This window comes from Mauremys reevesii, linkage group 3 (genome assembly GCF_016161935.1).
Source record: "Mauremys reevesii isolate NIE-2019 linkage group 3, ASM1616193v1, whole genome shotgun sequence".
In the NCBI taxonomy this organism is placed as follows: domain Eukaryota; kingdom Metazoa; phylum Chordata; order Testudines; family Geoemydidae; genus Mauremys; species Mauremys reevesii.
This window is the reverse complement of record NC_052625.1, coordinates 183,128,328-183,156,319: the sequence shown is the minus strand read 5'-3', so window position 1 is coordinate 183,156,319 and position 27,992 is coordinate 183,128,328. Positions and strand designations below refer to the sequence as shown.

At 39.2% G+C, this 27,992-nt stretch overlaps 1 protein-coding gene across 4 annotated transcripts in view; it reads left to right on the top strand.

The window, feature by feature from the left end:
* NBAS (NBAS subunit of NRZ tethering complex) overlaps positions 1-27,992 on the top strand; it is a 350,592-nt gene that overhangs the window by 205,877 nt on the left and 116,723 nt on the right. For all 4 annotated transcript variants that reach the window (XM_039531043.1, XM_039531042.1, XM_039531044.1 and 1 more), the window contains exons 41-44: positions 7,258-7,487; positions 11,568-11,678; positions 17,121-17,371; positions 21,332-21,666. In XM_039531043.1, the coding sequence (XP_039386977.1) occupies positions 7,258-7,487; positions 11,568-11,678; positions 17,121-17,371; positions 21,332-21,666 (927 nt within the window). The remainder of the gene's footprint in view (positions 1-7,257; positions 7,488-11,567; positions 11,679-17,120; positions 17,372-21,331; positions 21,667-27,992) is intronic.

The following is a 27,992-nucleotide window of genomic DNA, read 5'->3' as shown; positions in this document are numbered from 1 at the left end:
GCCTAAATTTGTCCTCCAGGACGTCTCTCCTAACCTTCCGTATGTCATTGGTACCTACAAGTACCATAACCATAAGTCTATCTAGATGCCTCGAGAGATCCACAACCTTCGCACCAGGCAGGCAAGTCACCATACAGTTCTCCTGGTCATCACAAACCCAGCTATCTATGTTTCTAATGATCGAATCTCCCATTACTAACAGCTGCCTTTTCCTAATGGAGGGGTAACCTCAGTGTGAGAGGGTACCCCAACATTATCTGGAAGGAGGGTCCCAACTATGGAAAGGTTTCCCTCTGATCACGTTGACTGCTCTCCTTCCCTGAGCCTTTCATCCTCCTTAACAGTGCAGGGGCTGTCTGACTGGAGGTAGGACAACTCTACAGTGACCCAGAAAGCCTCATCAACATACCTCTCTGCCTTCCTTAGCTCCTCCAGTTCCGCCACCCTGGCCTCCAAAGCCCGTACGTGGTCTCTGAGGACCAGGAGCTCCTTGCACCGAATGCACACGTACGCCACCCACCCACAGGGCAGGTAATCATACATGCTACACTGAGTGCAATAAAAGGATAGCCCTCACTCTGCTGCTGGGCTTCTGCCTGCATTCTCTCCTACAGCTACGGCACACTTGAAATATAGCTGATCTACTGTGTTACTCTTGTATGGAAAAGATAACGAATGCTTAGGTTAGAAACATTATTGGAGAGAAGGAGACAGTGCTGTCAGAAATCAACAGGTGCAAATTATATATTTTGGTCACATTGGGCATAGAAATGGAAGTAACCTTGAGAAGGTTATTTTGGAAGGAATGGTGGTTGTTAGTTGTAGTAGGGGGTGACCAATAAGGAGATGGATAGAAAGTGTGCAGCAGGTCACTAGGAGGTCAGCTGCTGAGTGCTTGAAGCTAGTGAAGAAACAAGAAGACTTCTGAAAATTCTGTGTTGAAGTCACCATAGTCATCCATGAATAAGTGGATTTTACTTACTATGTTAAGGAGAAGCATCACTAAAGACACTTGGTACAGTGTGGCCCTCATCTCTGAATGGGGATTGTAGGTGCTACTGCAGCATTGTTTTTGATGATAACTAATCACAGGTAGCTGACACAGTGCTGAGCGCAGTCTGCACTGACTGCCAAGTCGCAGTTAACACTGTGGCATCGAACTTGATTGTTTCCTGTTGTGTTCAAATGATATAGAATTTTGTAAATTAGACAAGCCCATGGTGGAGCATCAGGGAGAAAAGCTATATTATTCAGGCACCTGTCTTAAAGTATCAGGAAAGATTTACCTAATAAAAAGAAGCAGGGGAATTGGGCTTGTAGCCATACTTTCTCAGTGTCTGAGAGAATTTGAAAAGCCAACAGATTGTCATGTACTTGTCTTTTTTTTTTTTTAAACACACAGCATTAGAAAGAACAAACTGATTCTAACTTCTTATCTAGCCTATTGACTGTTTAAAAATATTGAGGAGCCTATGAACTACATAAGTATGGTGGTAAGCAGTCTGCTCTGTAGCCTTTTTTGCTGGTTTCATTTATAATTAACGATCTTATTCGTGTTTGTATCTACACTTCCCACACTCACATAAAACCTGTCTTCATTAAAATATGGGGATATAGAAATATTAGTATATTCTAAAAGGATACTGTGAAAAATGTATTTCATAATTTTAAATTGCTTTTTATTCATTCTTTTAGCCGTACACAGCTTGACACTGAAATTTTATTATCCATCACTGGGTGGTAGTTCTTGTTGAAAATCCAATAAATATCACGCTAGTAGAATCAGTGTTATTTAAAAAGTCATTTTAGGAGGTGAGGAAGAAGACTGAGTGCACAGAAAGAGAAGGGATAAAACATGTAATAATTAAATGGACTATGCAAACAGACACAGTTGAGAACAGTATTTTCCTTTATTCATAGATTTTAAGGCCAGTAGTGATCATTGTGGTAATCTGTTCTGACAACCTGCATAACACAGGCCATGAGACTTCCCTGGATTAATTCCTGCTTCAGTTTCAATAGCTGTGGCTGAACTAGAATATATCTTTTAAGAAAAGGAATCTAATCTTTAAATGAAGATTTACAGTGATCAAAAATCTATCACAACCCATGGTAAGTTGTTCCAGCACTCAAAACCACTGTTAAAAATGTCCACCTTATATCTAGTCTAAATTTGTCTAGCTTCAGCCTCCAGCCAAAGGATCTCATTATACCTTTGTCTGTTAAATTGGTAAAATAAATAGATTGAGCTCCTTGAATCTCTTACTGTAAAGCATATTTCCTCAGTCCTTTAATCATTTTCACGACTCTTCACTGAATTGTGGACACCAGAACTGGACACAGTATTCCAGTAGCAGTTCCATCCGTGCCATGTATATAGATAATAGAATCTCTCTATTGCTAAGGAGATCTCCCCCCGTTTATAGGTCTAAGAATTGCATTAGCTCTTTTAGCCACCACATCCATTTTATTTATCCTTATTTATTATTTATATTGTGATAGCACAAGAAGAAAAAGATAATCCCAGACCAAAGAGTTTATAATCTTTTATAAAAAAGAAAAGACAAGAGACAAGTGGGTATATACAGACAGATGTGGGAGAAAAAGGAAACAGGGAGACAATACTGCTCAGCATGAAAAGCAGTGGTTTCAGCACACTGTTGTGAAGGCCAAGACTGATGTTGTGAAGGCCAAAACTATAACAGGGTTTAAAAAAAGAACTAGATAAATTCATGGAGAAGAGGTCCACCAATGGCTATTAGCCAGGCTGGGCAGGGATGGTGTCCCTAGCCTCTGTTTGCCAGAAGCTGGGAATGGGCAACAGGAAATGGATCACTTGATAATTACCTGTTCTGTTCATTCCCTCTGGGGCACCTGGCATTGGCCACTGTCGGAAAACAGGATACTGGGCTAGATGGACCTTTGGTCTGACCCAGTATGGCCGTTCTTATGTTGCATACTTTGTTGTCTGTTGTCAAGTTTTTTTGTAATCATCTTGGCAAAGGAGAGTGTTATGGATGGATTTGAAGGAGGAGGCTTTGCAGATATTACGGGAGTTCCTCCCAACTATGATAGGCAGCATGGAAAAAAGCACAGATGTGCTTGTTTGAAACAAGAGAACAATGAAGGCTGGTTTTTTTGGCAGAGTGGAGGCGAGTCAATCTTGATAGTGTATTAGATATAGTCAATGTAGGGCCTTGAAAGTGAAGATCAGTCATTGGCTTGTAGTGAAGAAGGGGAAGTGAAAAGTAGGTCAGATTTTGGACTTACCAGCCTTTGCAGTGCATTTTAAGTAGTTTTGGTATGTATAAAATGTGTATAATGCTTTTTTGCAAGAATGTAATTATTCATGTTTTTTGTGCACTACAAAGTAAATTACTCTAACATCCACTAGGAAAAGTTCTGGCACGCTTGCATTAAATTATTTTCTGCCAATTTCAGTGATATATTTATTATTTATATAAGCATTGTCAGTGAGCTTAGTGCTGTACAAGGCACACAATGAGTCCTTGCTATGAGGCGCTTACAATCTAAAAGACAAAATTAGAGCACTTGGAAGTTCAGGGAAAGGATTAATTGAGTTTTTGTTGTAGGTAGGTAGTTGCCTAATATTTTCTTTTCTAATCCCCTGCTTTCGGTTTGTCATAACTTTGCGAAATTTCAACTGATTGGTTTGAAATTTTCGAAGGTTGGTCTTTGCCTCAGGTTGAACTCTTTCTGGGAAATTTCAGCAAAAGGCTGCATCCATTTCCAAGATGAAATGTAGATAGTTTTGCCAACATTAACACATTTTTTACTGTTTCCTACATCTTAATGCATACATAAAGGAGGGAAGAATTAAGGTTGTCTGGGCAGCCTCTACTTCTGGCATTTCTTTAACTTTCAGATGCTTGTTTTTACAACTGTAGCTTTCTTTTCATATAGGGATCTTTGCATTTTGTGTGTGAATACATAATATGTGTGCACACCACATATGTGGAGGCAGTACTCTACCCACAAATCTATCACGATGAGAACTTATGCCAACATTCCAGTCTCCTCAGCATCTTCAAAGAACTTCCATTTATAAAATTAGCATATTCTAGGATTCTTTGTAATGATGATGGATGATGTCAGGTTAGAAAAACATGCCAAGAGCAATTTAAGTAGTTGAACAGGATATTAGCCTGTTAGAATCATAGAATATCAGGGTTGGAAGGGACCTCAGGAGGTCATCTAGTCCAACCCCCTGCTCAAAGCAGGACAAACCTGTTACAGTGATGGGAGAGAAAAAAGGCTTCTAGAGAAGTAAAAGATTTCTTATTGAGTTTTTTACCAGTGTTCAAACATTTTATTGTGTACAGAAACTCATAGTGCTGTTGTAGTTTACATAGGTCATTAAAAAAACCTGCAATTTTTAATATCCTTGATTGCTAAGATGTTTTAAAAAAAGTATCTAGTTGTAATGGAAATAAATATAAACTCATCCAACATACTCCACTGCTACTTAGTCAATGTATTCATTGTGCTTAGATTATTTGTCTTTTTCAGAAAATTTCTCCGCTGTGCCTGGCATCTGTATCTTCTTGTGTTTTTATCTTGTTAGCTCATGCAACCTGATCAGAACTTAGACTTGCAAGGTATGACATTTCGCAAATCTCCCAGACCAGTAAAAGATTCTGTCACCACCTGCCTTAGTAATGCCGTTCTGGTATGGCTCAGAGCTCTGACACCAGTAGCCAGCCTACAAGCAGAACGGTCTCAACTCTGGTTTCCACCAGCCTAGTTATTCCTTGCATCATACCTGCACAATCCCTTCCAGTCCTGAGTCTCTCCAAATCTATCTCCCCAAGTGCTTAACTACCAGACGTCTGGTTCCTCCTCTGGTTCCTCATCCCCAAAGAAGTGAAATCTGCTCCCAATTATCAGTTCTCTTTAGAGGACACATGCCACACAGTTTGCACAAGAGAGACATACTTGGGTTAAAAATAAAGTTTATTTAATTAAAAAAGTAGATTCAAAGATGAAATAGTAAGGAAAAGCAAACACATACAAGTTACACAGAAAGTAAGCAATCTCAGGCTTTACATTTCTATACTGTAATACATTAGCAAAATTCCCTTCTCTAATACAAGTTACCAATTTTCCAGCTCGTCCTTTGTCCTAGAGGGGATCCAGTGTTTAACGGAGAGCACCCTGTTTAGATGCTGGCCCACAGTTTCTAGATAGCTTTCTCTTCAAACCCCTTTTCCTTTTAACCAGGTTTCCAGGTTTTTTTCCCCTTTCTCTCAGGCTATGCCTACACTGAAGACCTTACAGCCAACAGAGGAGAGCTCTCCCACCAACATAATTAGACCACCTACAATGACTGGCAGTAGCTACGTAAGCAGGAGAAGCTCTCTCGCTGAAACAGCGCTGTGCACACTACCACTTATGTCGTGCAGCAAGGTGTTTTTTTCACACCCCAAAGCGATGTAAGTTTTGCCGCTGACATAAGTGGTAGTGTAGACATGGGCTCAGACTATGGTAATGCTTACACAGAGCAAGGGTAACTCTCTCTTTCCTTTAGTTTTCCAAGACTGGGTGATTGTTTGTTTCAGTGTCTTTCCATTAACTTTAATGGTCCTTTCCCTAGGTTGCACAGTGCTAGGTGCCGGCAGTTAGTTTCATGTGAACAACTAGCCAGGGAGATGATCCTCCCTGCCTGATTGCTTCACCCCTTGTTGGGAGATGATGCTGTAGATGCACCACAGTTACAATTACCATTCTCTACACATATATACATGCCTACATTCATAACGATAACCTGAAAAAATATTTCCTAATGACCACCAAGTTCACAACATTATAAGCTTTCATAAAAGACCTTAATTGGCATATATTTTTACACAATAATATTGTATGCAACCTGTTGATTCTGTTTCTTATTCTTTGGGGTTCAGGACTCCTGTTCTCCTTTTGGGGTGTCTGGACCCTGCTTGTCACACAAGATTAAACAGGATGATAGTGTTGGTGATCCTGTAGGTGGCACTCTTCCCTCAGAGCCCGTAATAAAGTCATAGTATTGTGTTGGGGGCGTTCTATTGCTAAAGGTGTCATTTTTCAGATAAGCAGTAAAGTCAAGGTGTTGATCACACTCTGCTATTATAGATCACATGCAACTTTTCTTAAGAGAACATGACTAAACACAGTGCACTGTCAAAATTCCTAGGTAATTGCATTTCCCTGCTGTGTGTACATTCCTCTGCCATTTCAAATAGATACCATATTCATTTCCTGTCCTAAAAATGTAGTAGGGTAGTTTTGCTACATGCTGTTTGACCACAGAGTTTGCTGTGTTTCAATGGCTAAGTGGATCACTGTGTAACTTCTATAATAGTTAAGATAGTTTGTGAATTACTTTGGGATGAATATCGCCGTATAAATGGAAGATACAGTATTCATAATACATGCAATACAAAATTATTTGGGGCCAGATTTTCAAAAGTGTATCTGTCTCTGTGTGCCATGGACTTATGAATGTGGAAACTATAATGCACATTTAAAGATCTCATTTCTGTGTGCAGTTTTGAGCTAAATACTACAGCCATTGTGCACTTTAAATACATAACACAGATGATTTTTAAATCATCTAAACAACTCTTTATCCTGTTATGGATATGCTTTTACATTTGTATGTTATTTCTCTCAGTGCTTTGGAAACAGTCATCGATTCAGAAGAATTATTTTAATATTTGTGGTATGTTCCCCTGTTTGACTGTAGGATGGTCGTTAGCTAATTTGTAATTAGGTAACTTATATTTTATACAGATAGTTTAGGGTCTGTTAATTAATCTTTTAGCTCAATGGGTCAATAAATGCAGGATTTTAGTAGTAAAGAGACTTTTTCCTCTTATTTTTGTGTTTTTATTACTATTACAAAATGCGCACTATAATATTACTTCCACTAATCAAAAAGAAAATGTTTCCTTTATTTATCTCCTCCAGTACAAATACAAGTTTGACAGCAGTGCAGATTTGACTTGCATCAATTATATAAATGTGTTCAGGTTATTTAGCATTCCGTGGTCACACTTACATTTCTACAAGGTTCTACAAGTTTCTGAGATGTTTTTATGTTTAAAATGTGGAATACCGCAAGATCTGATCATATCTCTCAGGATGGAAGAAATATTTCATGGTTGATTAATGAAAACACCATCAGATGGATCTTACAATGGCAACTTTGTTTTAGAGTTTAAAATACTGTGCTTTTTTTATTTTTAATTGATTTCACAGGCTGACCCAAAAGAGCTGATTAAGATGGTCACAAAGCACGTTTCTCAGTGTGGCTATGCAGACTGGCCTGAAGAAATAGCAACTTTGATTAAGCAGTTGTACTACTACAATGAACGACTACTGGACTTAACTCAGGCTCAAATCCTTCAAGGCCTTGGCAAAGGAGTGGATGTGCAGAGGTTTACAGCAGATGGCCAGTACAAGAGAGAAACAATACTGGGGTTGGCGGAGTAAGTAATGTCTGTTGTGTGGTTTCTGTTTTGTTTAAGTGGAAGTATTTAAAATTCAAACAAGGAAAGTAAATTTTCAGCAGCACTGACCTTTAGAGGGACTTATTAATCACTTATTTTGCAGGTTTATTTTGCAGTGTTGCTATAAATGTGACCTTTTTTCTCCAACCACTCTAGTCAGACGAAGTGATGTTTGTCCAACCAAATTGATCAATAAGTGCAGGATTCTAATAGTAAAGATACTCTTTCCACTCCCTCCCGCCCCGCTTATCTTTGTGCTTTAGCTACTACTATTACAATCCATTAAAACAGATGCCCTAAAAGGGGGGAAATTTTCTGAACCACACTAAAAAATATAGTGTCTTCCACTATTGAATTTGAATAAATTATAGATTAAACCCTCTGTTTTAATGTTGATAATTTAGTTTATAGTAGACTTACATTGCAAAAATGTATACACTTCCACCCTCTCAAATCTGGTAGATTGTACATCAGTGTCATAGTATTAACTAGAGACCCAGCTCTATCGGATTCTCCATTAAATTTTTCTGTTGAATTGTAATCCTAATTTCCAGAATCCCTTTATTCTAGTCTTGGGGTTCTCGAGAATAGGCTGCAGTGTGCCTCCTAAGGGCTTGATTCACAAAGAAATGACAATGCTGAGCATCAAAACACCTTACTTCTAGGTACCTAGAAATGCTAGGTGCTGTACAAACAGAATATAAAGCCCCAAAGAGTAGCAATCTGTTGTCTCCTGCCTTATACCTAGATGGATTCAGATTTACAGGGAACTACAAGGAAACAAGGGACAACATTGGTCACCACAGTAGGCTATGGCATCAATGCCTCAGTTTCCTAACTGTTGTCAAGTTTATTGTATGCATCATGGCAAAGGAACATTTTAAGGAGGACAATGGGTCACTTTACAGACGATAGGGAGCAAATGTGAGGGGTAACATGGGAAAAAGCATAAAAGTGCTTGTTTCAAAATTTAACAAGTGGTCGAGGCTGGCATCATTGGCCAGTAAGAGAAAGGAGTCCACACTTCGATTGTGAGTGGGAGATGATAGGTAAAATGGGGATAAGCTATGAAGGGCTTGAAAGTGAAGACAAGCATCTTATTTTATGTGGGAGAGAAGGGGAACCCAGATGAAGAGATGGAAGGAGGGAACTGACATCATCTAAGTGATGGGCTAGGAGAATGATCTTTGCAGAGGCATTCTGAATGAATGAATATCAGTGGGGCAAGATTGCATTTGTCATGGCGAGAGAGAAGGGTATTGCAGTAATTGAGATGTGAGATGAGGAGAGCCTAGCTATATGGGTAGTTAGGAAAGGCTGTATCGTAGAGATGTAGTGCACAAAGAATATGCAAGATTTAGACACAGCCTAGATGTGTATACATAAAGAGAGGTCCAAGTTGAAGATGACACTCAGGTTATGGGCCTTAGTGATTTCATCTATCCCTACATAGGGAACAAATCTGAAACGGGGTTATCAGTTTTGCTGACAAAGCTATAACAAGATCCAATGGCTGGAATTTGAAACTAGACAAATTTATAAGGCACAAGTTTTTAACAGTGAGGGTAATTAACTATCAAAACTAAGTATCAGAGGGGTAGCCGTGTTAGGGTATGGCTACACTTGAGAGTTGCAGTGCAGGTGGAGTCTTTCTAGTGCTGCAATTAGTAACTCTCCACACCTGCAGGGCACATCCAGCGCTGCAACTCCCTGGCTGCAGCACTGGCTGTACACCTGGGTCTGCCTGGGGTATAACCATTGCAGCGCTGGTGCTACAGCGCTGCTCGTAAAGTGTGGCCACACACCAGCGCTGTTATTGGCCTCCAGGGTATTAGGAGATATCCTAGAATGCTTTTAACTAAATTACTCCCTTTGTTTTGTTATGCTGCCTCTCTTTGTTTTGTTGTGAACTCGAAGCTCCGGGAGCTGCTTATCTAAAAAACAAACACAGCTCCTGTTTGCCGTGATCAATCTGTAACTGACTGAACAATCAAATGAGATAAACCCACTACCTTGCTGTGAATGAGGCAGGCAGGGGGTTGAGTGTTTGCTTGACGAGAGAAACAGCGGGGGCAGGGATGAGAAAGGGAGTACGTTGGAGCAGCTGCTTATCTGATCTGCAGGCTGTTTGCAGTTAAGAGTAAGGGGTCGGGAAAAAATTCTGGTTTTGCAAGGCAGGGAGCTGATACACAGTGTCGCCTCCAAAATTCCACTCTCTCTCTCTCCCCCGGTCCCTGTCACACTGCACCCCACCCCTCTCTTTTGAAAAGCACGTTGCTGCCACTTGAATGCTGGGATAGCTGCCCATAATGCATCACTCCCAACAGCGCTGCAAATGTGGCCACACTGCAGCGCTGGTAGCTGTGAGTGTGGCCACACACACCAGCGCTTTCCCTACACAGCTGAATGACCAGCGCTATAACTCCCAGCGCTGCAACTCTCAAGTGTAGCCATACCCTTAGTCTGGATCTGTAAAAGCAGCAAAGAGTTCTGTGGCACCTTATAGACTAACAGACATATTGGAGCATGAGCTTTTGTGGATGCATCCGACGAAGTGGGTATTCACTCATGAAAGCTCATGCTCCAATACGTCTGTTAGTCTATAAGGTGCCACAGAACTCTTTGCTCCTTTTATCAAAACTAACCAAGGGTTGTGGTCGATTCTCGATCACTGGAAATCTTTAAGGATCTTTTTCTAAAAGATATACTCATCTTCAGACACAACTATTGGATTTGAAGCAGAAATTAATTCAAGGAAGTCCTGTGTTATGCCGCAGGTCAAACTAGATGATCACAACTGTTCCTTCCCAGTGCTATCTTTTTCCCACCCCAGCTCGTCCTCCCAGTCCCATTCTCCTCACCTAATCAGTCCGTCTCCACGTCTCAGGATTCTTGTCCCAATCCCTGTTCCAAAGCATGGGGACACTAGAACTGTTCAGAAAGGGTCACCAGTATTGATTAATATGGAGAAAATGTATTTTTCCCTAGCCTTGTTCTCCGAATGGCTCTCTGAACCATTTTGGCTGACATTTTCCAAAATTAATCTCAGCCCGAGGCAGACAACTAGCATAGAAAATTTCACCCCAAACTTTAAAGCTTAGCAAACCTATAAGCAAATGAGAAAATGAGAAGTGTCAGATGATCTTAACAGACAGATCTACCAGCCCCTGTCTTTATTATATCCCTGGAATCAGGATTAAGCCCACCCGTGACCCGCCCCCCCCCCCAAAAAAAGAACCTGCACCTGAATGAAACTATATATATATCTATATATATATATAATATATAGTAAGGGCTGTCGATTAATCACAGTTAATTCACACAATTAACTCAAAAAAATTAATCGCAATTAATCGTGGTTTTAATCACACTTTTAAACACTAGAATACCAATTGAAATTTATTAAATATTTTGGATGTTTTTCTATATTTTCAAATATTTGATTTCAATTACAACACAGAATACGAAGTGTATAGTGCTTGATTTATATTATTATTTTTATTACAAATATTTTCACTGCAAAAATGATAAACAAAAGAAATAGTATTTTTCAATTTACCTCATACAAGTACTATAGAGCAATCTCTATCGTGAAAGTGAAATTTACAAATCTAGATTTTTTTTTGTTACATAACTGCACTTAAAAACAAAACAATGTAAAACTTTAGATCTTACAAGTCCAGTCAGTCCTACTTCTTGTTTAGCCAATCATTAAGATAAACAAGTTTGTTTACATTTACATAACTTCTATTTGTGCCTTTGAAAAATCTGTCCCTAATATTTTGTTACATATACCTATGGTATTTTTTATTTATCCCATACAAGCAATTACAGAATGATAGATTTCTAATTTGTTTTACTTTTGAGAATAAAACAAAGAAATAAAACTAATTTGAATTGTTGTTTCTCAGTTTGCGCATGGGGCTTGGGGGGGAGGTCTGCAGAGCAACGATGCCTTTTCTATCTTAAGTATTTTTCTTTGACTTTTTTTCTAAGCATCTTAGTGTGACCAGTTATTTTGTTTTCTCTTACTGTGTTTTATGGTTCTCCTCTAACAAGAACACTTGAAGAAAATGTGTACAACATCGCTCTTTCCTTGGCTCAACGTTACAGTGTTCCACTTTGGGAAGTTTATATGACACATCTTGAGTTTCTGTTTACTGATAGTGGGTAAGTGTTGCGGCTCATCTGAATTAATTTACAGTTCTGTTCCATTGAGGTATGACCCATTCCAAGAGAATTCTCATGGAAGAAAGAAGCAGCTTTTGTTTACTACATTTGCTTTACTTTCACATAGCATGCTTCACATTTTCCATACATTTACATTTTAATCAGGCCTTCCTTAACAACCCATAAAAAGATTAATGGAAGAAGGGTTAAATGGCTCTTCAAGGCTTCATGAGCTCCCATCTGTACCTCCTTTGTTGTTCTTATTCAACCGTTTGAGCTTTGGATCAATGTACAAGTTCCTATGGATTCTTCAGTGTTTAGGCCTCTGTTTTCACTAAGCCCTGACCTCACTAAACACAAACCATTTCTTCTCATTCCTTAGCTTCTTAAAATCATCTTATGATGTGTAATTACTTTTTTCCAAATGAGTGACAACTCACTAATGACTGAGGCATTAAATATTTTATAGAATTTTGACAACAATGTTATATTCTTCAAGCAGTTCTAGAAGGTTCTTGCGCTTCTCAAAATCCATGCATGCGGGGGGATGCAGTTGGCCTGCTTAAATGACACAGAAATGTATATTCTTCATTCCTGAGGATTTCATGATGGTCATTCAATTACCATATTCATTTCATGTATTGTTAACAGTAGAAAAAAGTTTTTTAAAAAATGAAAAGGAGAAAATGTACAAAAAAAATGTGTCGCTATCACGTCTTTGTATCTAACACTACTAAATGCAAATTGTCTGAATTTTCTTGGAGAAACAGGTGATGTGCTAAAACAATTTAAATGTGTGTGAATTTTAGAATATTTAAGTTAAAGAGGTCATACTTTTGTATATCTACTGACATTGTCATTATATATGAAATATAAGATTGCATTGGGGAATACATTTGGCTGATGCCAAGTTATTTATAATTAAGGATACGATTTTGTCACTGAGGTCATGGGTTCCATGACTTTAAAGGACCTCCATGACTTCTTTGGCTTCAGCCTGTACAAGAGCAGCAGGGCTGGAACAGCTGTCTAGCCTCACTGAAGGAGCAACACGGGGCTGGAGCAGCAGTCAGTTGAGAAGGTTGGAGCAGCCACAGCAGCAGCCCACCCAGAGACTGGAGCTGCAGCCAGGCACTGGGTTTGGGTCTGGAGCAGCAGCCGGGGGCAACCCAGCCTTGGAGCAGCATCCAGCGCTCCTGACTGCAGGTTTTCATGAATTTTTGTTTATCGTCCATGACCTGTCTGTGATTTTAATAACAATACCTGTGACAAAATCTTTACCTTAGTTATAATTTATCACCATGCACAGGAATTACACTCATATTACATAAGCTTCAACTTCTTCATATAGGGCTTGATCCTCTTTGCATTAAAGTCAATAGTATTAATACCTCTCATCTCCGTAATGATATTCATGTGAGGTTCTGATTTTTTTACAGGAACACCTTTCATCTTTGTAGCAGATTTACGGAGTTGGGTCCAGTTTAGGAGATTATGTCCAACTCTTGGTTATATTGGTTTAAAAAAGGATACTTTTGTTTCTAATTCTAATTGGTTTGAATTAATCACATATGCGTAACAACAACCTTGTGAGGCAGGCAAATACTACATACCCCTTTTTAAGAATGGGTAAGATGGAACAATAAGAGGCTATGCCAGCTGTCCTTATAGCAGGTTCAGATGGCAGTGCTTCAGGCTCTCGGTATAAATACAGAACAAAAGCAGTGAACCAGGGCAATTCTTACCAGTTTCAGTAAAAAAAAATAATAATAAAAAAAAATTTGAAGATGTTGGCTTTAAATTTGAAATAATTCATGTAGCCACACCTTTCAGTACCACTTGCACACCTTTTAACATTAACTATTAATTAAAATACATGAAAAAGTTATCGTATTTTATAAAACATGAGACATAAGAGATGAAACGTCTTATGTATGTAGTGGAGAAGTCTGAAGATGGAGGAGCAGTCTGAATTTTTCTGTCTTAAAAAAAGTAAGAGGGAAAAAAAGCTACAGCCCTTAAATTCGAACATGTTCCTATACTATTTATTTCATTAAAAGAAATTATACACAAGGGGTAAAATCCTGGACCCACTGAAGTAAATGGCAAAGCTTCCACTCAATTCAGTGGGGCAGGGATATCACCTAAGGCTTCTGCCATTTTATTTATCTCATCTATGAATTAGTATTCATGGAAGACTATAATAAGTGAAATACAAAATAAAGATCCTTTTTCCTAATGAAATTCAAAAAAGTATCTTAAAAAATTGATGTATAATAATATAAGATACTGCAGAACATGCTTTAGTTTATCTCATTTTAAGGGTGATTGAAAGCATGTGGCCATTACAGTATAAATCACTCTAGGGATTATTGTTTTCATTTCAACATTAATGCGTAACAAGACATGCATTATTCATACAAGTTTAGTCTAAGAGTTACTCATTGTTAGACAAATATGCAGTATTTATATAAGCCACTTTATGGACAGTTTCTGAAAAAAGAGAGACACATTTTATACTAGTAATCATTTATTTTATTAGGTGATGACAGTAATGATCACATGATATTGCATCATGCAATGAATCAGAATTTGTGGTGATTATTATCCAAGTTAAAATTACGTTTTACGTTCTAAAGGAAAATATAACTGCTTCTTCCTATAGAAGTGATTGAAAAGGACTGTTGATCACAGAAGTCTATAAAACATGTTGGCACATTGTAATTTAGTTAACGGGGGTTTCAATATTTATCATGTGTCAGTAAATGTATTCTAATATCTGTCTTGACAAGGTAATTAAACAAAAAGTGCAGATTTGGGAAGATTTAACTGTGGGTCCAAACTGAGCAAATAGCTTAAACTTTGGCTACCGTCAGAAAGGGAAAAAAAGCAGAATTTTATTTCATTAGCACTGCAGCTATGAAGGAACAGAGGGTTTGGCTACACTTGCAGCTGTACAGCGCTGGGAGTTAAAGCTGTCTTCGTACAGCTGTGTAGGGAAAGTGCTGCAGTGTGGCCACACTGACAGCTACCAGCGCTGCAGTGTGGCCACATTTGCAGCATTTGCAGCGGTGTTGGGAGTGGTGCATTATGGGCAGCTATCCCAGCATTCAAGTGGCTGCAACGTGCTTTTCAAAAGAGGGGGGTGGGGTGGAGTGTGACAGGGAGCGTGGTGGAGACAGAGAGTGGATTTTTGAAGCTGACACTGTGTCAGCTCCCTGCCTTGCAAGTTCCGACCCCTTCCCCCACCCCTCTCTCATTCACTAAATGCAAATAGTCTTCTTTGTTTTTTTCTCACAGACCAGATAAGCAACTGCTCTGAAACGGACCCTGCCCCTCCCCGCCCGCCGCGCTGCTTCTCTCCTCAAGCAAACACTAGCTGTGGACATTCCAAAGGGATCCCCCTGCCTGCCTCATTCACAGCAAACAGTAGCTGTGTTTGTTTTTTAGATAAGCAGCTCCGGGAGCCCTGAGTTCACAACAAAACAAAGAGTGTTATCTTTACTTAAAAGCATTATGAGAAGGTTCCGGAGGTCAGTTACAGCGTAGTAAGATTAATCACTGTTTACACTGGCACCCCAGCGCTGCAACAGCAGCGCTGTTCTCTTTATTCCTCTCGTCGAGGTGGAGTACATGCAGCGCTGTAGCCAGGGAGATACAGCCTTGTATGTGACTTGCCAGTGTGGACAGGGAGTAAGTTACAGCGCTGTAAAGCCACGACCAGCGCTGTAACTCTCAAGTGTAGCCAAGCCCAAAGTAGTAGCATTGTCTTCAGCATCATTATCGAAATTTTTTATTGTTCTATATGTAGAATCTTTATTACAGTAAAAGGTAGGACCTTAATTCCAACTGAAACAAGATTGAGTTTGCAGTTCTTACAATGACAAAAATCATCTTTAGGGTTGGAAACTGAGCATATTCTGTTTGGAAATCACAGGTAAATATAAAATGTCTCAATGTTGCTTCTACCGAGGCAGTATTCAGAATATAACTCCATTTAATAAACAAGAAGAGAGCAGAAAACATCTGACTTATTGGAAATGTACTGTAGGTTAAATTCTTCAGATTTGAGCTTGTCAACTTTACATTTTCAGCATATTCTAGACATTTTCAGGTTTTAATTCTGCCTGCATTTCTCTGGCCTTCCTGGTATTCTAAGTGTCATTTTCGTGTTCAGTTAAATTTAATGACTATCACTGGTAGGTTGACAGACGTGGAAAGTGGTTCTGCAGAGAGTAGGTACAGAATGGGCAGTAATACTGCAGGTTTCTTCATCCTACCCACAGATGTTTCTCAAAGCTGTTGCATGGGGCTCAGCCCCAGGCATGAGAGAATGGCTGAATCTTCATCTGCATTAAATCTATGGGGAAATGCTTCAATCTGCTAGCAAAATTTTAGTGACTAAATGTATTTGAGAGATTAGGCTGTCTGAAGATACTCTCTGTATGAGTACTATATGCTGCACTTGCAGGGGAATGGATTCTGTGATCTAAGCATTATCTATCAACAATATCTGTTGCTAGTATAAGCTAGTATAAAATCAACAAAGCCCCAGTCTAGCACAGTTATTCCACATGGAGAACCTTTCAGCATCCTGGCCCAAGTCATTTGCCATGTCACCAACAGTCCAGCAGATAGTAACTTTCTGGTCATTACTGAATCAAACAAATGACGGAAAGATATGCCATTACCATTTCCCTTTACTGACCAAGTCCTCTGACTATATTACATCTAAAGCATTAATATATCGTGCTTCAAGTGCATATCTACAATGTAACTATTGAATATCCTAATTCTGCTGCTTGTGCCCATGCATGTGCACTTTCCTTTTTTATAATGTGAACATTTTGACGTAAAAAAAAAAAAATGTGGATAGCAAAACCAGGCAGTTCATATGGAATAATTACTTTTTTAAATGGATAATTTTAAAAAAACTTGAACTGTAAAAGCTCTATTTTCTTACCCTTTTAAAACTTAAAACCAGCCAAAATCTTGTTCCATGATGGAGAACCCACCGGCCAAGTTTCATATTAAAGCTGAATTTTTGCAGCAAACTATAAAACCTGAAAATAGATGCTTATTATAGAAATGGTGATCCAATACCATTTGATAACATTGGAATGTGAAAGTATGAAATGTTCTGTTGTGACTGATATGACTCTCTATATACATGTCTAAATAAGTAGTTTATTACCCAGCCTCTTTTCCTCTTGTTGAAAGAGCATGAATTATTTAAGAATTTCTTAAATAGTTGGGATCACTTTTTACACGTCAGACATATGTACATGAAGTAGTATTCACACATCAAAATCTGTCACAAAATTGAACCTTTTATGCTTAAGGAAAAAAATGAGTTATCATGTCACCTCTTGTATTTGAATGAATACGTATTTAATTTACTCGAGTGTCCAACCTTTAAGGCAATGTTTGTTTTACATACAGCTTATCTACTGGAGAAATAGAAGACAGAGCACAAAGTCTTGGTCTCTTTGAGACTTTAAAAACCAACCCTGAAGCCCTACATGAACACATGGCCAAATATGTTTACCCGGGTATTGAAGGCATAGATCACCAGCGGTTGCTTTATTATTTTACTCTCCTTGAAAACTGCGGTTGTTCCGAATTTGTAAAGCATGCTATCAAACCTGAAACTCACATACGGCTGCTGAAAAAATTCAAGGCTGTTGCACCAGGTACGAGATTTATTGGTTTTGTACTTTATATCTGTAGTTACTTATCACATTTATTCAGTTTTCTGAGTATTGACAAGGTCACACTTTCTAGTTTAAATTATCAGGTGCTCTTTTATAAGCAAATCAGATAGATGCAGGGAGCTCAATAGGTTTCTTATACCTCAGAGGAAAATTAACCGTGTCTTTGGATTCATTGCATGTTTAGATTAGTTTTTCATAGCAAGCTACAGCAAAATGCATTGCTGAAAAAAAATTAAACAGTATTTTGATATTTCTAGTCTAGTAAATGTTAAATATTTTAGCTTCTAAAAATGTTATGTAAATATTAAATGTATCTTTGTATAATTAAAATGAAATTCTCCATTCTGCAAAAATATGGGTTACAGTGTATGAAGAGGCTTAAAAAACAAAAACAAGCACTTGAATAACATACTGTGGGCAGAAATGCAGTTCATGTAAAATTGGCTCCTTTTAAACTACCTAAAATGCATTCAGTGTATTGGTGTGCCTATCAAAAATCTCCATTACATAATACAGCATTTCATAGATGTTAAGCATTTTTCTTTTCAAAGTTCATATTTTTTTAAATAATGTTTGATATTACTTTATTCTGCAGAAAGGGATACAATTTTAACTACTATTTTTCACCCGGCCTGGCAACAGGTATTTATGTAATTATATTTTTAAGCGGGGCTAATAGTGTCCCCATTATTAAAGTTGCCTGACCCATTATAAGACCCTCTTTTCAGTTGTGTAGAACTTTGCCAAATTGTAATTGTTTGGTTTGAAACTTGACATGACAGGTGTCTGCCTCAAGCTGAATGTTTTTAGAAAACATTTCAATACACAAGATGGCTCTGCTCTGGGGATGGATGAGGGTTGCATTGTAAATGAGGCGCTGTCTTAGGACCCTTGTCTCATGCTGCAGAAATTGGAAGGTGTGTTGTGAATAATACAGGGGACCGCAGGAAGAGAAAGGACTGTCTCATGGCTAAATCAGTCAAATGCAGCGTTGGATAATTGGATTCTATCCCAGCCACTGCCAGAGAGTTCCTGTGTGAAGCTAAGCAAGTCACTTAAAGTAAACTTTTCAGAGGTTCCCACTAATTGTTTGTGTTCCTCATTTTTTCAGTGCTCAGCTTGGTCAAGTGAGGTCTGATTTGCAGAAGTGCTTAGTCTTTGCAGCTACAACTGAAGTCAATGTTTTAAATGTGCAACGTGCTTTATAATGCTAAGAACTCTTAAAAAAATAATCTAGTCTTTGAGGCTTCTCAAGTTGAGCACCCAAAATCAGTGTACTGTTTGACCTTAATCTCTGTGCCTCAATCCCCCCAGTGGTAATGTAGAGATAATAATACTCCCTTATTGCACAGGGGTGTTGTGAAGATGGATTGATTAATTAAGGACTGAGATGCTATAGTAATGAAGGCTATAGGAAAGACCCTGAGGATATTAATAATTCTGTCTTTATAGCAGGGTTTGAACAGTGTGCTGTAAATTAAGGCCTGAGGCAACACATTTAACTATGAGGACAAAACAGAACATTGAATACTACTCATTCAGTGAGCACAGTTTGTCTGTGCACTGAATGAGGCAGGGGTCCTTTGGAAAAAATAGCATGTAATCATGAAATTAAAATCTGTCATAACAAATACGCACAAAGGGGCCGAATTAAGGTTGTACGGATATCTTTGTGGTATTTCCTGACTTTTGAGTATTTGACTTTGCAGCCTTAATAATGGTCTTGTACTATAGTTTTATGTGCAATATGTATATAAAATACAAATGTACACACGTTTACTTCACACGTGGTATTTGCAGCTCACATGCCCCTTTTTAATTGCTCATATCTTCCACAATAAAATTTAAGCCAAATTTTCATTTTTTGTAAGTCCAAATGTGATTTTTTTTTTCAAAGTTTGAGCAATTTTTTCTCTGCTATTCTCAATTAAATGTGCATTTAAAAAAATCATTATCAAAATTTTCCTTTTGGATGATTTACTTGGCTAAGCCTCGGAACATCAAAATGTGATTGCTTTCCAGCCATATATTGCATTTAAAAAAACTAAGCCAAGTCTGAAGAAATGTTATGAATGTTTTTTAAAATAGCACTTTTTTGTTTGTCTCTCCTTTGCTTTTTTTTGTCATTAAGTACAGCCAGCTCTATTAGTAGCAGAGTTGGTCTGAGAGCTTGCAGAACGTATAAACTTCACAAAAGAGACAGCTATGAAAAGCCATTAGCATAGGCCCAAGATTGAAGAGTTTAAAAGTTCCAAAGCTAAACATATATGGATTTCTTTATTTCCATGTTTGTGTGTTCTAAATTGGGAAATTAAATGTAAAACCAAGTGTTATAACACTACTGCTGTAATAATAAGCATTCTGCAGTCAAGAAATTATAGAAGTTATGGTTGTTCCAGCAACTTTATCTTTGTCATGGTGTAAATAGTATTCTAATCTGTTGTCTTTTTATGTAAATTTTGAATATATTATTGATTTGTTGTCAATGTATACCATTGTGGGACCAGTCTTAAAATTTGCATTTCTTGGCTGTTGTTTACTTGCATCTTTAATCTTGATCTTGACCAGTTGCTAGGGTGGTTCTCCCCCACGCTCCATTTATCCACAGTCATAGCATTATTATTTGTACAGCATCATAAATGTGCATAGAATTGTAAAGACAAAGGACAAAGTCTCTGCCCTGAGGAGCTTACAGTCTGAGGCCTTGTCTACACTACTGGGGTAAGTGAACCTAAGTTACACTATTTCAGCTACATGAATACCATATCTGGAGTCAACGTAGCTTAGGTTGACTTACTGCAGTGTCTGCACTACGCTGCGTTGACGGGAGAAACTCTCCCATCAACTTACCTTACTCCTCTCATTCCAGTGGAGTACTGGAGTCGACAGGAGAGTTCTTTGCAGTCGATTTAGTGGGTCTTCACTAGACCTGCTAAATCAACCCCGCTGCATCGATTGCAGCAGTGCCGATCCCCAGTAAGTGTAGACATGGCCTAAGGCTCCCTGAACTCAAAGAGACTACAGAAAGTTAAGCGTGTATAAGAATTTCCAGAAGGGCCCAAGTGAAAGCAAAATGTTTGAAGGATGTAGAGAGGGTATGGGTCTGAGTGGAAGGGCTATAACGTAAAGTAATGCTACTGAAGATGTTCCACCAATCTCTCAGGGTTAAGGTTTTTGAATGGAGCAGGGCTTGTTTACTTTTCTTCACAGACAGGCACACTAAGTCTTTGTCTTCACTGATGCACAGTGATTTTTACAGCAAGATAACTAACATGATTGTTATCTCACTGCAAAATCCTAAATGGAGACAAGGCATTTGTAGTATTTTTCATGAGGTATCTAGAGAAGGTCAGTACTACCCCCGGCAATGGGTGGCCTTGCCTAGTTTATGTCTCTGTAAAACTAGTGTCTTGTCTCCACTATGTTTTTACAACGAGATAGCTCATGTGCGTTAGTTTTCCCATGGTGTAAAAACATATTTTTTGTCAGTGAAGGCAGAGGGGAAGAATCAGGTTTTGTAGGCATTACAGGAATTTATAATTTATGTATATTTGTAGCCCTAGATGTGTGTGTATATGCACTTGCTTCTCCAGGGAGAAACGCATATATGTATATGTACTTGGTATGGGACTTGAATAATTTTAAAAAAATGCTAATTTTCTTGACAGACTGTTATCACTAGGAGTTTAAACCTGTTGATTATCAGCAAATAGAGGAATCAACAGCCCGTTCTACATTACAGTCTGTCAATATGCATCAACCCTAAGTTAGAATGGACTTTGTCGGTGGAGATGATAGTTCTGTCAGTGCTCTTTCAGTCCTTGGTTTTCTTTTTTTTGTTTGTTTTTGTTTTTTGTACATAGAATGCCAAATATAGTCCTACCTGTTGAATAGGTGCAACTTTAATAACTACTTTTGTTTTTCTCTTTCTGCCAATAGATCTCAATTACAAAAAACTAACAGATGAAAATGTGAGCCCTCTGGGAGTATTGCAGCCCATCCTTACAAGTCAGAACATCTTATCCATTTCCAAACTCGCTCCCAAAATCCCTGAGAAAGATGGTAGTATGCTCTCTCCAAGCTCTGTTTACACCATCTGGTTACAAAAACTCTTCTGGAATGGTGATCGCAAGCTCATTAAAAAAGCACCAGAAACAATACCAGAGTGGTTAAGTGCATATGATACATGTGCAAAGTACTTTGATAGACTCTACCCAGGAGATATTGTCACTTTCATTGATGACATTACCTTTTCTTCAAAGGCTGTTACCAAGGTAAATATAATCCCTTTTACAAAAGAATCGCAAGTTTGGTTAAGCTGCTTAGATAATAAGTTTCATACAGATAGTCCATATCTCATTTTTATCACTTTTTCTTCCAGGGAAATGTTGCATTAATGTACTATATTAAAAAACAAAAACAAACAAACAAAAGCCCAAAGCTTAATTTTCATGTCTAAAATTGGTACTGTGGAAAGAAAATTTGTGTTTTAATTTTAAACATTTTTATCGACCTAAATTGATAATAGGTTCATCCTCCTAGTGAAAGAAATACTGTCGTGGTCCTCCAAAGTCTCCATGATCCAGACCTAGCAGAGAAATAGGGAAATGTTTTTCACCGGTGCAAATCTATATTTGCTCCAGGTTTCCATTAACTCCAAACCCAAGGATAATGGTCTGCATTTCTTGGACTAGTTAGAGATCTAATTTACTACTAGGACATTGAAACTCAATATAGAACGAATGTCTGATGCCCTTTTCATGGCCTACAGTTACAATATAAAACAGTCCAAAAGATACCTAATGCCACAATTTCCATATGGCTGAAAGCCTGCTATTAGTGTCTTACAAGGGCCCAAGCTCATTCTGCTGAATCCATAGTAACTTCTTCCAAAGGTAAAGTAAAATCACCTGGGCCTTGTTTCACACCTTTGCTACCCCGCACTATGCCAACTAAGGCAAAAGCCTCACACATTCCTTTGATTCCAGAATCCTGAGTGCTGTTGTCTCTAACCCTATATCTTAAAAGATGATGAGAATTCTTCCCCCTCCTCCTTATTTCCTGTAGTTATTCATTTTGGTTAATCAGTTGTCATTCCCTCTTTTTTTTTTTTTGGATATTACTAGTTACAATTTCCCAGCAGCTCATTCCGACTGGCTTATGACCCCCCTGCTTTTTTCTACATTAGTATTTGCTTGCTCAAAAATTTCATTTTCTGTAGCACAACTGGAGCACTAGTGTAGACTAGGTGCTACCAGCATTGAAATAACTGTCATCTAGACCAACTGATTTCTACATCTCTAGCTATGTTCTTCAAGTCTATCTTTTTCTCATAAGAATATAAGAATGGCCATGCTGGATCAGACAGTGGCCAGTGCTAGATACTTCAGAGAGAATGAACAGAAGAGGTAATCATCAAGTGATCCATCCCCTGTCATCCAGTCCCAGCTTCTGGCATTCAGAAGTTTAGGGGATCTAGAGGATCGGGTTGAGTCCCTGACTATCTTGGCTAACACAGTCATTTATGGATCTATCCTATCAGAGTAACTGATTTGATGAATAGGGGGAATGTGGTGGATATAATATGTACATATACCTAGACTTCAGTAGGCATTTGACACAGTCATGACATTCTGATAAGTAAGCTGGAGAAATGTGGGCTTGGCAGAACTACCATTAAGTGGATTCATAATTGGTTAAACAACCGCAAACAAAGAGTAACTATTAATGGAATTATGTCAGATTGGAGGGGGGTTTCAAGTGAGGTTCTACAGGGATTTGTTCTGGGTTTTGTGTTGTTTAACATCTTTATTAGTGTCCTGGGTCTCGGAATATAGAGCATACTATCAAATTTGCAAATGACACAATGCTAGGGGGGTTGCCAACACTGTGGAGGATAGAGCTAAAATTCAAAGGGATCTTGATAAATTGGAGAACTAGGCTATAGTCAACAAAATGAAATTCAACAAAGACAAATGTAAGGAGCTACACTTATGAAGAAAAAATAAATGAAGAATAACATAAGAACGGCCCTACTGGGTCAGCTCAAATTTTCATCTAGCCCAGTATCCTGTCTTCTGACAGTGGCCAATGCCAGGTGCCTCAGAGGGAATGAACAGAACAGGTGATCATCAAGTGATCCATCCCCTGTCGCCCGTTCCCAACTTCGGGCAAACAGAGGCTAGGTGCACCATCTCTGCCCATCCTGGCTAATAGCCATTGATGGACTTATCCTCCATAAATTCATCTAGTTCTTTTTTGAACTCTGTTATAGTCTTGGCATTCACAACATCCTCTGGCAAGACGTTCCACAGGTTGACTCTGTATTGTGTGAAAAAATACTTCCTTTTTTTAAAACCTGCTGTCTATTAATTTCATTGGGTGACCCCTGGTTCATGTGTTATGTGAATGAGTAAATAACACTTCATTATTTATGATTTTATAGACCTCTGTTATACCCTCATAGTCGTCTCTTCTCTAATCTTTTCTCTCTCTCTGGCCAGCCAGGCCACCCAACACCATGTTTATCTCTCTTCCCCTCTCCAACATGTCAGCTGGTCGCTGCACCATGTTCATCTATAGCCCTTTCCTCTTCCCCTCTCAATACACCTGTCCACCCCGCAACACTCCTCAGATCACCTAGTCCCAGCATCCACTTTCGTTTCTAGCCTGGAACCCTGACTTCTTTGTTTTCATTAAACTCTGCTTGTCTGACGTGGGTCCGGACTAAGGTAGGCAAGACAAGATTGGAGTGGGATGGGGGAGGAATGGTGGCTTCATTAGGGTGGGTTGCTGTTTTTTATTGGCTTTGCTGTCTGTTGTTGAGCTACTCTATGCTTCGTTGATTCCCACCTTCACTCGCTCTCCCTAACTGAATGGAGAGAGAAGTGCAGCCTCTGCTATGTTTATCTCTCCTCTTGGAGTCTTTATGATTCTTGCTTTCTTATGTTCTCTTTGGTAGGCGGATTGAGTAGAGAGAGCAGGACTACTGGGGTGGTTGAGGTGTCAATAGAAAAGTTCAACAGAAGCCTCTAAAGGGTGCTGTTCATCTTTCTTAGACCCCAAATTACTCCTGGAGGAATTCTGCACCAAAAAAATAAAAATTCTGTGCACAATATTTTAAAATTCTGCATATTTTTTGTCAAAATAACACTATATAATCCTTTTGGTAATTTATTTCAAAATACCCGTCAGCGTGTTTGTCTGTAATAATACAGACAACAAACAGATTTGTGGAATTTTTTTTTCTTTTTTTCTTTTTTTTTTTTTTTTGACAAATAGGTTCCTTATTAGGCATATTTAATACAGAACTTTGAGTAATAATTCATTTAACCTACAATACAGAAAATAATTCCTGCGCCCCTCAGAAGCAGTGCAAAGGCTTGGGGGAAGTAAGGGGTAACAGAGGAGCTGAGAGGGAAATAATTCCTGGGAAGGAGCCGTGGAGTGAACCTGGAGGGTTGTTGGGTGTGGGTGGGAGAAGTGGTATGAAACAATTATTTGGGGGAGGGAGGGATTGTTAATGAGTTGGAGAGCCTCCCCCATGCAGACCTTGGCTGGACCCCTAACCTCTCCCATTCAGTCAGGCATATCTGCATATGTCCCCATGTGTCCCTGCGAATTCACTCAGCTGGGCATAAATGCCCCTGTCCCCATGTGTCCCTAAACCCCCACTCCCATTCAGCCCCTGGCTTAATGTCACCCCACTAGCTCTTGTGCCCTGGCCCCTGTCTGTCTCTCCCACTAGCCCTTCTGAACCCCAGTCTGTGTGATCTCCCAGCAGCCCTGTGTGCCCCGCTCTGTCCTTCCCCCCCCCCTCCATATCCCTTGCCTTCCTCACCTGTGACCCCACTAACGGCTTCCCTTTGCCTCCCTGTCAGAATCAATTATTCTGTGTGGGAGAGAAAAGTCTGCAGGGGACATTAATTCTGTGTTGCACGGTGGCACAGAATTCCCTCGGGAGTGGCCAAATATAGCAGCAGCTTCTTGAACAGCACCCCAGACATTCTCAGCCAGCTTATTTAATACACGTGTTGGGACTGGGAATGAAACAGTCCTTTAGCTAGACTCAGGAAATGATCTACCAGTTAATTGCCCAGCTTTCCAGTCCAGTACTGGCATGTACTGGAGTCCAATAAATAGCTTCCTAATGGAAGTGTATTATGAAATTATTATTGACCGGTAGTTTCTGAAAACTTCTATCACTCTTATTTTTAGCTCTGTTTGTTCCTCTCACTTTGAATTTATCAGCATTTTAAAATACTACTTACAGCATATCAGCTATCTTCAGATTCTAACTTTTTATAGCCTTCCCCGTCCACCCCTCACTTCAAACCATATCCCATTTAGAATCTGTATTAGTCATGTAATGATCTTCCACATCCACTTACTCCTTTAGCCTTCAGCTCTCTGATCTTTTAGCAGCTTTGAAACAAATCTAATGTATCTTTTTTCTCTATAGCTGTCTTTAAAATATTGGTTCTATTTGGAAGTAAAATAGGGATGTGATTCTAAATGCATTGAAAACCAGTGAATGGATAAATTGAAGTCCTGAAATTTTTTTTAAAGAAATTACTCTACAAATTTCAAAAATAGGAGTCAGCTCTGATTAGGTTAGGAAGAGAGGTTAAACCAATAGTTCTTTGATACATTATTTATAAGTGACACTATCAACCTGTTTAGAGACATATTTATCCATATTAAAGATATAAATCCCAAACCAGGGATGCTGATGAAAAATAAGTTTCTTAAAGAAAGCCACAGTATGTGGCCTAAATAAGATGAGTGACTTCTTACATACCTTTTTATCATGGATTTTACCTGAAAGATACCTGACCATAATTCATAGCTGCCAAGTTTCTGCAGGTGCATGTGAGACATTTATCTTCCCCCTCCTAGTGCCCTCTGCTCCTAAGTGGTAGGACCAGACCATGCCTGAGGGTCCACATCTCATATACACACAGGGCCACACTTACTCATGTTACTGTGAGAGAGATGATTAGAGACACTCTCACTGGCAAATGTCACTCATGGAGCTGCACGATGCTGACATGGGGCAGGCCTGCCAACAGAAATAGGAAGACTTTTGGAGGCTTCTTGGAAGGTGAAGCAACAAAACAATTGTATGGGGGGAGCCCATAGTCCTCCATGAGAAAATTGTGAAATGTCCTCTTCCCCACCACAATAAGTTCATTGCTGCCACCCCGTTCTCCTCTAAAATCAACTCCCTATCTTTGTATAGGCCCCTGCTTCTCCCAGCATTTCTCAGGATTCCTTAGCTGAGAGGAACAGTAGGAGGAATGGGAGCCCTAGGAAGGGGTAGGGTTGCCAACTGTCTAATGGCACAAACCCAAACACTCTTAGCTGTGTGGCATCACAACTATTATAGCAGAGAATATGAAATAAAAATGAAATGCATGACTGACATGAGGCATGACACTTGGGTATATGTCATGCATACACATGTATGCAGAGATAACAGTAAATGTGAACTTATGTTTGAGCATTGGCCTGCTAAACCTAGGGTTGTGAGTTCAATCCTTGAGGGGGCCACTTAGGGATCTGGGGCAAAATCAGTACTTGGTCCTGCTAGTGAAGGCAGGGGACTGGACTCGATGACCTTTCAGGGTCCCTTCCACTTCTATGAGGTAGGATAGGTATGTGAAGGATGCTGCAGCTGCTGGGTAGTATGATACTACTGTTGATTTTTCACTGTTGGTGTGAATGTATTGGAAGTGGGGGAGGAACAAGAAGAAAGAAGGATGAATTGGGTGGCGGTGGAGAGGGGAGGAGAATTAATGAATTTCGGAGGGAAGAAAATTGATACATCTCAGGGGGCAAGTGGTTGAATGGAAAGGTGCATGGATGAATGACTGAGGAGAGATGAGGAGTGAGTGAGTGGCTGGGTGGTGTGGTCTTCTAGTACATATGAGAAATAGATGTGAGGTGTGTGTGAGACAGAGAACAACTAATCTGAGGGATGCTCATGAAAGGAAGAATTTGCTGTACAGTGTGAACACATGTACATTGGTGTGTGCAAGAAAATGTTCTGTGTACATATGTGCAGATTGTGTACAAGAAAATGTGTTTTTAATAGCTTTGCATGACTGGTATAAAGTATTACATTAATTTCTAATTATAGCAGTTTCTGTGAAACTCTACTTCTAAAATCATGTGATTTGTAGTGGGGAGTAAAAACCAAGATGTTCTTGCGAATGTCATGAAATTTAAAGATGCAACATATCTTGACCTGACAGGGCTTAAAACATTCTGCAGACAGACACAAATGGGAAATATTCAAACTTCTGCACTGCTTTTTGAATGGTGTATTCATTCATCTATATGTCTCAGATCAGAAATAATCTTATGCCATACTAGTATTTAATACAGGAAAATTTAAAACATTATCTACCTGAATATAACAATACCCCTAGCTGGACTATCTGCAGGGATTGATCTAAATCAAGGGTGGGCAAACTTTCTGGGCCGAGGGCCACATCTGGGTAGGGAAATTGTATGCAGTGCTGGGCCAAGGGGTTGGGGTGCGGGAGGAAGTGCGGGGATGTGGAAGGGGGTGCAGTGTGCAGGAAGGGGCTCAGGG